We start from the raw sequence: 12,138 nt of genomic DNA on the forward strand, positions 1-12,138 counted from the left end.
CCTTACCAACGCTGCAGCGCAGGTCTTCACCGCAGGTGTTCAACGCAGGAGGACATCATGACTTTTCAATTCGCCATATTTTACTTGCCGAACAAAACAGTAATAGTAAAAAGTAATGCTATTATGCTGGAAAAAGCCAATGAATTATATCAACCGACATCGAAGCCTGACCTCGAGGACGACAACATGTGGATTGCAGAGCTGCCAACTTTTCAAAAAACCTTGGAGTGAGATTTTGTCGGGGGTGACCAAAATTTAGCCGCGCACACAGCCACACACGTTGGTGGCTCAAATATCAGGAAATTTGAATTAATTTTTACTCGGGGAGAAAAGTCCAGTCTGTGTTGCTTGAACAAGAGCTTGAAGTCTGGTTGAATGAGGTGGAGATGAAGGACAGCTGACAGGTATCAGAGAGAGAGGATCTGATCTGTTGAACTTCATCACTAGAATGTTTGTTCTCATGTAGGTAGATCCAAAGAGAACCAACATCTTCTGAGCATCTTTCCTCATGTGAGGAACGTTCTCCTCTTTGAGAGAAGAGTGAAGATCCTGACTTAAAGTGCTCTGCCATAGTGGATCAGACCGCAGGTCAGATCCGCGGCGGCTTTGCGCGATTCATTTTTAATCTGGAGGCGGAGACTGCAGCGCGAGGCTCCTTGGGAGGCGGGGGTCTCGCGACAGAAACTGCAGAACAACACGCTTTCACTTCAGTTTCCAAGTCGGCAACACATGCGCGCACGCACATAAATAAATCGCCTTCAAAGTAAAAGCAGTGCTATTTGTATTGCATTCATGGCGTGCACCTTATTTATTTTTCATTTTTGATTGACCTCACGCGGGCCAGACTGGGAGAGCCGCGGGCCGTAAGATGCCCAGGTCTGCCTTAGTCTCTGCTCCTCCTGAGTTTCTCCCGCGGTTGTGTCTGTTTGAAAATCTTCTTCTGTTGCTATCTTCGAGACTCTTTGGGGAAAATAGAATGTCTATGCAGCGAATAGGTTTACAGATGCGCTCCTTAGCGCCATCTATCGTCGGGGAGTTTGAAAAGGAACGAACGCGCCTCAGCCCAAAATCTGATTTTTTTTTTTTGCCGTGAGAAATTGGTTGTGTGGCGTGAGTGCGTGTGAAAACATGCAAAAGCGTGTGTCACACGGCGAAACCGTGAGAGTTGGTAGCTCTGGGATTGAAATCAAATGTCCGACGAGAAAGCAACCAGAGAAGACAATGGCCGCCATAGTCCTGCTGTTTGGTGGTGAGTTAGGAGTTCATATTTCTCTTTTTTCAACTGCCTAACTTCTTAATTGTCTTTTTTGTCTAAAGAACAACAATGCTTAACTTTTTAGACTGTTCTTTATCAGATTTGTACAAAGAACTTTCCAAGACGAAAGGGTTATTCATTCTTGGCAAGGATATTTGGGCAGAGAAGGAGAGTAGGAGTGCCCGCAGGAAGAAAAAAATGAATGAGTGAATATTTATTTGTATGAGTCATTTTTGTGATGTGATTATTACATTTATATTTTAACTTTAAATGTGTATCCTACATGCTGATATGCTAGCTCAAATACTCGTAGCTAACGTTTGAGGGCGGCTGTAGCTCAGGGGGATGAGTGGTCGTCCTGCAACCACGAGGTCGCCGGCTCGATCCCCAGTCCCCCCATAGCTCACACGTGGAAGCGTCCCTGAGCAAGACACCCAACCCCCAACCGGTCCCCGGGTGCCGCCCATGGGCCAAATGCAGAGAAGAATTTCTCCAGGGGGATTAATAAAGGTTACTTTCTTTCTAAACCTTCGGCTACTCTCTTGTAATGGCGGATGCGTTATTGGCTAAACTGCTTCTTAGACCTGCCTCTCTTGGGCCAATACGAGTTCGCCCAGAGGCAGGCAGATAGGCGGAGAGGACGTGCAGGCAGGAAAAGCATATAAGTAAATACAAGTTGACTTGATTTGAGTCGTTCTCTATGATTCCATTTATGATATGAAGTAGTGGAAACAGCAGTTGTAGCAATTGGACGTCTTGTGCACTTTTCTAAAACTTTACTTGACACATTCTGTAATATCCAGTAATACACAATAGATGAAATCTCCTTTTCTGCTGTGGTCTTAGTAAATTCTTTAAGGGAGACTCCTCGGTCTTCCTCCAGGTTTCTGATAAACCTCATTTAAAAACTCTTTTATCTTTGTTCATATCTTAAAAATGTTTGGCAGGCAAAGCAAGTCAAAGTTAGAGAGGCTGCCAGGAACCAGGTGTTGCAGGACCTGAAGACGTCGTCTCAGAAGAGACTTCATGAAATGAGTTCAGAGGATGAATCTCCACAGCATGTAAGACGTACTCTTTTCTTGAGTTGTTGGCTACGTTGTTGCATGTTACTTATTGTTAGTTATTAAACTAGTTTGTCAATTGCTTAGGTATTTAAGTGTTCTGTAACAAATTCTCATATTTCCCATACTTTTACTTTTTGACCAGGTAAATACACCAAAAACGGCGGCTAGACGTGTGCTGTTACCTCCTGCGTCCAGTCCCAATCCTGATGACGGTTCTGATGACACGTACATTGAGAGCCCACAAGCCCACAACATGGCAAGTCATACTTATTTCTCTACCGTTTGTCATGTACTCTTTTAGACAGAAATTATGTATCTGTTGTATAGCCGTTTAAAGCTCTATTTTCTTGTCTTTAAAGATTCAGGAACCTAACTTTGAGGAAGATGTAGGTCTGACATCAACCCCGAAAACGGCAAGTACAATCAAAATGGAGCCTTGAATGATGGTCATCAGTGACCGATCGATCCTACACCGAACTGAGGAAAACTTAATAGTGTTTCAGTCGGACCATAACTCACCCTCACCTGTAGACTCTAATGTAATGTTGTCACTAATACAACATTTAAATTATTATCATTCGGAAGGTTTTTGCCACTTTAACACAACATATAAACCCAAACATTTTCCATTTTGTGAAAAACTAGTTCTATGATAGTAACACGTCAGTTATCTGTATATATCTGTTGTACAAGGACACATGGTATAAAGTAACTCCATTAAAAAAATGTACCCTTTGTGTTTTGTATTCCATTCTTTCTTGTATCAACAGATGGATGTTAACAACAGCATGGATGACATCATGGCATCCCTTCGTGGGAGGTTGTTCAGATGAGAATTGGAGGGGACAGTATGTTTAAACTAGGATTTAGCTTGTTTACACAATATTGCTCTGTACTGAAAAATGTTACTATTATCAACCTACTACTGGCCAACAGAGTTCATAGTAATCAAACAAATGTAACTTTATTTTTCAACGTTTTATTACATTCACCTAGAACTGCCAGAATTGATAAAGCAGAAGAAGGAGTGTGTGGACTATGTCCGGGCAATGATGACCTTCACTAGTGGGAGCCCTTCATCTGTTACGTCATCACCATCGTTGTGTATGGCCAGCGATGAAACGGTATGTAAAAAAAAAAAGTGGAACTAACTTGTTTCTTTAACTTGTCAGAGAAATGTTTTTCCCAGCATCGTCTGCTGTTCAAGTTAAAATGTGTCAGAAAAACAGTGATGGGATTTACTAGGTTACATGTGTCACACATCAGTCATGTGAATTAGTAGAGGGAACCTCCACACCACTGGTGGTACCGCTCCATAGAGGGATGTACAGACTACTATCAGTGTTTTAAATAATAAAGCACATTGTATTCATATGTGAATAACTTATATTAATTCCGAATAGGTAGGTAGAGATCTTCCAACTGTATATTAATGTGTTCCATTGAATCTCTCATACAGCACGCCTTGGAGGGCAGCATTGTGACGGTTTCGAAGAGGGCCTTCCTGCGGCTTAATAGGTCACGAATGACCCTTTTTTGCCATGAGCTGGCTGCCCTGGTGTTTTCCAAGGAGGTCCTCGCTACGTCTACCCTGACTGGAAAGTCTGGGAAAGGGGGACCTCCTAAAGACCAACTTGATGTAGCAAAAGTGCAGGCCATAACGGGTAGGTCATGTCTTGAGTGCAAAAAATAATATTGGTTCAACCAGATTTCCCGTGTAGTCAAAATATAAGAAAACTTTGTATGAATATGCTGTGTGACATCATCTCTCATCTCTTCTCTTAACAGATGCTGTTATAAAAGAATTTCCCCTGACCAGTGCCTCGGACGTGCGAGCCATCATAAGGCGTAACTGCAATAATGAGCAGTTCAATCAAAGGCGATATACGTGAATGGAGCCTGTTTCTATGTTGTTGTTTTTTAAGTTTTATTTTGTTTGGCGTACCATTTATAGTTCAATGTAATAAAGTGATTTTGTTTACTATCTGGGAAGTTCATTCAGCATTTAGGGTACACAATATTATATTTATAATGTGCTAATAGCATACCAAAAGTATACTTTTGGTATACTATTAACACAATATTATTATATTTATAATGTTCTAAAAGTATACTTTTGGTATACTATTAGCACATTATAATTATATTAAATGTGTAATGTTTACATATTTCTAATATACTAATAATATATTTCAAATCTACTTAAAACACATTTTGAATATACTTAAAACACATTTTAAGTGAACTATCGGCATGTATATTAGCATATACACAGAAATATACTTAAGTATGTACTAAGTATACTTGCTTCCAATTTAGCACACAAAAATATACTTAATATACTTAAAGTTGTACTTAAATACTATTTATGTACAACTTAAATATATTTAGTACAAAATAAGTTGTTCCAAAATAACACACTTTAAGTATACTTTTGATTAGTATACTGAAGCATACTAAGATTAAATATACTTAGTATATTTTTTTTCTGCCTGGGTTCAGATGACACCCTATAGTTTTCCAGTGACGGATGAGTTTTTTTAACCTTGACCTCAATTGTTGGAGGATCAAAGCGAGTACGGGTAGATCAAATCAAGCATTCTGATTGGTTGAGAGTGAGTCACGGGGTGTACTTTATTCAGCCATAAAGTACTGTACAGCCTGTTTACATTTAGAGCGTTCCATATCAGGGCGCACTTAAAATAACAGGTAGATTTAAATTGCGCAACCGTTAGTTGTCATTTCAAGCTTGACAGTTACCAAACATGTTTCGTGTAAACTTTAATATTTTGAGGGGAATGACTTTTGATGAGAATGTCAGCGGTGAATAGTGTATTTGTGGTCCCTGTTCCTGCTGTACAGTCAAACGTTGATACGGCTCACAATCAGGAGAGCAGAGCAGATAACGCTCTGAGAGCAGACTAGTTAGCGGGGAGCAAGTGCATAAAACCGGAAACTAAGATGAGGAATGAAAAGGGTTTGATCACAAAATCGTGATAATTTCCAGTGACAGTTAATTATGTCGGTAATTTCCCGGCGCGAGGTAAGTTCTCTAAACATCATGGAGAAGGAAAATGATGGAGAAAAGACTGACAGAAGCAGCGAGAGCACTTCTTTACATCAGTGGCTGAGTGTCATCCTCCACCCTGCTTCCAACCGGCCTGGTCAGTACATCTGCGATTTTATAGTCCCGTATGTGCGTATGTGCGTCCCCATATATGCGTCCCCGTATGTGCGTATGTGCGTCCCCATATGTGCGTCCCCATATATGCGTCCCACATACGGGACGCACATACACATACGCTATACACAGGACTATTTTCTCTGTCGCTGAAATGCGATACACAACGTTTGGTGGCTACAACTATTTTGTGCTGAAAGGGAGCTTACTATTACTATTTATAAAGTCGCAGGTACCCGTACTATAAAAGCAATAAGATACTCGAGGCAGTACTGTGTCTACAATAATGTACTGTTCAAGGGTTTGCCTGTGCACCTCTTGAGCTGGCAAGTTAGCGAGCTATTCTCTGGAGCGCCAGCCTGCGAAGTAGTCTCCCAGCGGCCGTAGACCAGCGCTGTCTCCAGTCCTGGAGGCCCTGCTGATGTCTGAGCTGAAGGAGTTTCCGGTGAATTTGCATTATTTCGTCTGAGTTTGCGAGAAATTGGACCTGGTGGCACGGATGACGAGCATTAAATATAACTATATAGGAATAGCCATCTTCTCTCTGATGATATAGTTTGCTTATGCAGGTCATATAGAGGCATTCAATTGAGACTGTTTCAGTAAAAGGTTCCCCTCAGTAACTGTGTAAGTAGGAATTTAAATGCAGAGCTTTCACGTCAGATGCAGTATTTTTTTACAGAAATGTCTTACTTTTGCTTACATAAAGAATTTGAGTAGTTCTTCAGTCACTGATAATATTTTAATACAGCTATCGCGCCATGATAAAATGTGACAGAACAATTTCTTTGAAAAGCAAGGCATGCTATCAATAAGACAGCAGATCTAAGGAGAGTTTTTCAGGAATAATCTATAAGGAATAGTCTCTCCTCGACAAATTAAACTCAACCGTGTGGGACAAGAATTAATCAAAAGCAGCCCGCTTCATCGGAAAGCACAAAGTGAATAATCTGCAGATGATGGCCCAAATAATTCAGAACGCACAGCCGAAGTAATCTTGAACAAAGTCATTGACATCAAGCTTCTTCACCCATAATGAAATCTGAGGTTGTGTGCCGTCAGAGATACCTCTCAGGACTGATGGGGTTAGCAGAGCGGGGAGAAGCCTAAATCAGATATGCTGCACAGAAGATGAACATTTCCCAGCAAGTATAGGATCAACGCTGGCTGTCGCCAAATGTAATCCTAAAAACTGTGACATTTGAACGGCGTCCAAATGTACCATAGTAAAAGTCATGTTGTCGCCTGTGTGGGATTATAACGCTTTCCGACGAGTGAGAGGAAACACGGTGAGAAATAATCAGAATGACACAGATCGCAAACATTAAAGAATCTCAGTGAATTGAAGGATGATACCCACTCAACACTATACTACTACTATCCTCCTGGACGATCATAATGGTACACAACATGGGATTATAATCATTGCAACAACATTCCCACACATCCTCCGATGAACCCATTAATAAGAAAAAGTGTGTCATTTCACGGTATTGTAATCAGAGGTCACGTGTGCTTTCAAGCTTTTGTTAAGCTTCCCAAATCCTGCAAATCTGCTGCGTGAGTACGTAGGGGATCCGTGGAGGCTTGTGACATAATCTATAACACCATATTGGGCGCACCTGAAGAGCATATGTTTAGTTTTCATTAAATGCCTGAAAAGCACCTAGCATTAGGAGACGCCACGTGTGAATCCGACTGTAAAGACCCAATCTGCTCGGGCAATCTCATGGGTTTATACACATGCTCATGTTAAGCTCCAATTGTTGGGGAGAAGAAACTAAATGCGATGAAATATTAATATGCTGGCTGCCTGGGAGTAACAATCTGGGAGTGAAAGATCCTATTTAGGAGTAAACAGTCCCACTGCTGCCCGCTGGCCGGCAGTTACGCTTCCAAATAAGTGCTGCAATACAATACAGCAAGTGGGAAATTGCTTCCAACGGTTCTAAATGTGTTTTCGATTGCGACTAAAGCCTGGTGTCTTAAACAGGGTGACCAGCAAATGACATCGGAAAGAGGAGACGGTCCCGGTGGCCCAGCCTAAGGGAGCAAAGGCTGCTAATAAACCGTCACTTTAGATCTCCCTCTTCAACGGAATGAAGTGATAGCGACAACCTTCATCACGGCTACTTAAACCTGTTTGCTGGGACCAAAAATGGGCCGCCTGTGTATTTTGAAAATGCTCAAAAGGCCCCTAATGTTGTTTTTGTTTTTCAGTGTATCACCTTAACAGCTCTAGACATGCCATAAACTCGTCCTGGATGTAATCAGCAGATTCCCATCACACCGTTCTTTTGCGCAGAATGCCTGCTGACAAAGAGCTGAGCGACACTAACAAGCCAGCAGGAGAATTATAGGAGGCAGCTTTTGTCTGCAGCCGCTATCACCTTCATTAGACACATCGGGACATGTAGAACAAAACCTTCAGCATCGTAATCAATCAAATCAAGTGTCCTGTTCCGTGTTCTGCAGACAGCGGGGCCGTTAACGACGTCGCCACTGAATCAATAGAAGGGAGATGCAGGTGATGTCGGGGCTTCATGGTGTAGTGAGGATCAGAAAGCATGGTTTTAAGTGAGGAGACGTTGGCACGTGTTGAATGTCATCCTTCTATTGATCCATCTAATTTTTACCAAAATGTAACAAAACAAAACAACTGTATTAGTAAATTTAGTGTAGTCATGATATTGCATCAAACACATCACTATAAATCATCTGAGACATTCTCACACACTTATGGTGTTTCTATGGTTTAATTGTATAAGTAATATTAAAGGGTTCCTCGGCTCCAAAACCAAGGTCACAAAAAGATGCGTTGTTGCACTTTAGTTCTGGTCTGGTTCCTGCTCACACTGTTTTTCGGAGGACTCGGCCTGGGAACAGTTGTACAACGTCTCCTGTGAATAATGATGTCATCAGGGTTAGCTCCGCTTGGGACGCACAGTCTTAATGGAAATCCTAAATCACCAACAGGAGGAAGTCACTTTCAAGGCGTCAGGAAAGGTCTAATGAAAGACACAAATGAGTTGCATCATGGGAATTGCAGGATCCAGACCTGGTAAGGATTTAAAGTCAAGATATCTCGACCTCCGCTGCAGGTGTTGACCATTCTTTTTTCATTCCGTTTCTTGTGAGTCAACTTAATGGAAGTGCAATAATAAATTAACGGGTACCACAAAGTTAAATTAAATATTATTCTATGATATTAGCTTGTGATCTTATCCTGTGGCATTACAATAATGTTTGGCAAATCTTCCATCCATACATGTAGTAAATATGGAGCTTATGGAAGTCAAGTTTCTGGCAGAAAGACAGTTATTTTACATTTTAACAGGAATCGCGTATCATCATTGCAGTCGTTTATTTTGTTCGTTGGTGACTCCCTCTCCTCTCCTCTCCTGCATCCCTCCCATCAGCACCAGGATGCTGAGATCACTCCTGGAGGGCGGTGCAGAGGGAGAGCTATGTGTTGCTGCGCAGCAACAGATAGACAGAAGGGAGGGAGGGGAGAGAGAGAGAGAGAGAGAGAGAGAGAGAGAGAGAGAGAGAGAGAGAGAGAGAGAGAGAGAGAGAGAGAGAGAGAGAGAGACAGAGAGAGAGAGGAATTCCCTCGCACAACAAAAAGCGGCTGCCAGGGCGTGTATCTGTTCCTATGGCTCCAGCATCACAGCTCTACATGGAGCCTGGACCTGTAGCTGAAGGAGGTGTTCGCTCGGCGGGTGCAGGATGTAAGGACTCCCGGCGAAAAGCAGCCTCCGGGTGAATTTAAGCAGGAGGTGCCCGTCAATGTATCTCTTGTCTGGAGGGGCACCATCGTATTTGACACCGTCCTCCACTGCTTAAGCTGAGCAAAGCAACGGAGACCCCAGGGGACAGGGTGTCTGCGGTCATCACGCGGGAGCTGCAACATGCGATCCCCGGAGTTGGAAGCAGAGTCTTCTCGTGGGGGGGTCCAGTGAGCTGGCGGCGCTTTGAAGTAAGTTGTAAAGGGTTTTGCAAAGCACTGCTCTCAGTGTAATTGTCTGTCATTTGGGCGAAAATACGTTGTCACAAATAGTTGTTCTGTTTCTTTTAGTTAAAAGAAAAAAGTCACAGGATAAACACATCTTCCTTTGTCTCTCTTGTGCTGACTGTCTCTTTCTCTTTGTGTCCATTTCATTTTGTCCGTCACTCTCCCTTTCATTATGTGCGCTGCGCGTGTGTGCGCGCGTGTGTGCGTGTGTGTGTGTGTGTGTGTGTGTGTGTGTGTGTGTGTGTGTGTGTGTGTGTGTGTGTGTGTGTGTGCGCGCGCGCGCGTGTGGCCCCCTCTCCAGACATGACAGGCCAGACCCTGGGGAGACCGGGCGGCGGGGCTCACACGGACGACAACGCCGCCATCCGCATCAACGTGGGCGGCTTCAAGAAGCGCCTCCGGTCCGACACCCTCTCCCGGTTCCCCGAGACCCGGCTCGCGCGCTTGCTCCTCTGCCAGTCCAAAGAGTCCATCCTGGAGCTGTGCGACGACTACGACGACACGGAAAAGGAGTTCTACTTCGACAGGAACCCGGCGCTCTTCCCCTATGTGTTGAATTTCTACAACACGGGCCGGCTGCACGTCATGGCCGAGCTGTGCATCTTCTCCTTCAGCCAGGAGATCGAGTACTGGGGCATCAACGAGTTCTTCATCGACTCGTGCTGCAGCAGTGCGTACCACTGCCGGAAGATGGACCAGGACCGGGAGGACTGGGACGACCGGAGCGACGAAGGGAGCACCACGTCGTCTTTCGACGAGCTGCTGGAGTTTTACAGCGACGCCACCAAGTTTGACAAGCAGCCGCTCGGGAGCGCGCGCAGGCGCGTGTGGCTGATGCTGGACAACCCCGGCTACTCAGTGGCCAGCCGCATCATCAGCATCCTCTCCATCCTCGTGGTGCTCGGCTCCATCGCCACCATGTGCATGAACAGCATGAGCGAGTTCAGCCTGGTGGACGGCGAGGGGCTCCCCGCGGAGGACCCCCGGTTCGAGACCGTGGAACACGTCGGCATCGGCTGGTTCACTCTGGAGCTGGTCGCCCGGTTCATGGTGGCGCCGGACCTGCTGCATTTCTTCGAGCACCCGTTGAACGTGATCGACCTGGTGTCCATACTTCCGTTTTACCTGACGCTGCTCATCAACCTGGTGGTGGAGAGCAGCCCGGCGCTGGCCAACCTGGGACGCGTCGCACAAGTGCTGAGGCTGATGAGGATCTTCCGCATCCTGAAGCTGGCGCGTCACTCCACGGGGCTGCGCTCGCTGGGGGCCACCCTCAGGAACAGTTACAAGGAGGTGGGCCTGCTGCTGCTCTACCTGGCCGTGGGGGTGTCGTTTTTCTCCGTCATGGCCTACACGGTGGAGAAAGAGGACAGCGAGGACTTCTCCACCATCCCGGCGTGCTGGTGGTGGGCCACCGTCAGCATGACCACCGTCGGGTACGGGGACGTGGTGCCGGTGTCCATCGCGGGCAAGCTGACCGCCTCGGCGTGCATCCTGGCCGGGATCCTCGTCGTCGTGCTCCCGATCACGCTCATTTTCAACAAATTCTCCCTCTTCTACAAGAGGCAGAAACAGCTGGAGGTCGCAATGAGGAGCTGCGACTTCGACGAGGGGATCAAGGAGGTGCCCTCGGTCAACCTGAGGAACTATTACGCGCACAAAGTCAAATCCCTCATGGCGAGCTTGTCAAACATGAGCAGGAGTTCACCTAGTGAGCACAGCCTGAACGAATCAATACACTGAGACGGACGGACACACACCTATCATTCAATGTGGCCCTTCACGAGGAGCTGTCCAGCCTCTGGATCAAAAAGCCCACTTCCTCACACTGGTGTCTGACCGTTTTTATATATATATATATATATATATATATATATATATATATATATATATATATATATATATATATATATATATATATATATATATATATACATACATACATACATACATACATACATACATATATATATATATATATATATATATATATATATACATATATATATATATATATATATATATATATATATATATATATATATATATATATGTGTGTGTGTGTGTGTGTGAGCACGTAAGATGAAAAAGACAGAATGCTGTAGTTGTTTCCAGTCCTAGACTGTGTCACACTGTAGTCCATCCTCCAGCTGTACATGTTGTGCTGTCCGAAAGTAGCTCTCTGGCATGCCCTGGCAGCCGCTTTTTGTTGTGCGAGGGAATCTCTCTCTCTCTCTCTCTCTCTCTCTCTCTCTCTCTCTCTCTCTCTCTCTCTCTCTCTCTCTCTCTCTCTCCACAGAGTCGTTGATGTGTAATTGTTGTGTTGCAACAGGATTACTTCAGATGTGTGGTGAAAAGCTAACTGTATTAAACAAAAATGCACAACATTTTTAGCGTCTATGATTGAGATAAGGCGTGAGAGCCTGAAGGGGGATTTATGTTTCGTGACTGACACGATATCTGAAACAGTCTGACGGGCACAGCAGCAACCATTCAAAGCCGACTTGTAAAAAACACACACACCTGAGGCCTCTGCTTCTTTTAAAAGTCCACCTAATACAAAGGAGTTCCAAACGATCCAGACTATTCTCTTTTACTGCTTCAGGAAAGGTCCAAAGAGAGA

At 44.4% G+C, this 12,138-nt stretch overlaps 1 protein-coding gene across 1 annotated transcript; it reads left to right on the plus strand.

Annotated features, from left to right (window-relative positions):
* Window positions 1-9,818: 9,818 nt before the first annotated feature.
* Window positions 9,819-11,258, plus strand: kcns2 (potassium voltage-gated channel modifier subfamily S member 2; the record flags this gene model as incomplete). Its single annotated transcript, XM_079227581.1, has 1 exon — window positions 9,819-11,258. The coding sequence occupies one exon, from the start codon at window positions 9,819-9,821 to the stop codon at window positions 11,256-11,258; it is 1,440 nt and encodes a 479-aa protein (XP_079083707.1).
* Window positions 11,259-12,138: the final 880 nt, after the last annotated feature.

This window comes from Taurulus bubalis (genome assembly GCF_910589615.1).
Source record: "Taurulus bubalis genome assembly, chromosome: 12".
NCBI lineage: Eukaryota > Metazoa > Chordata > Actinopteri > Perciformes > Cottidae > Taurulus > Taurulus bubalis.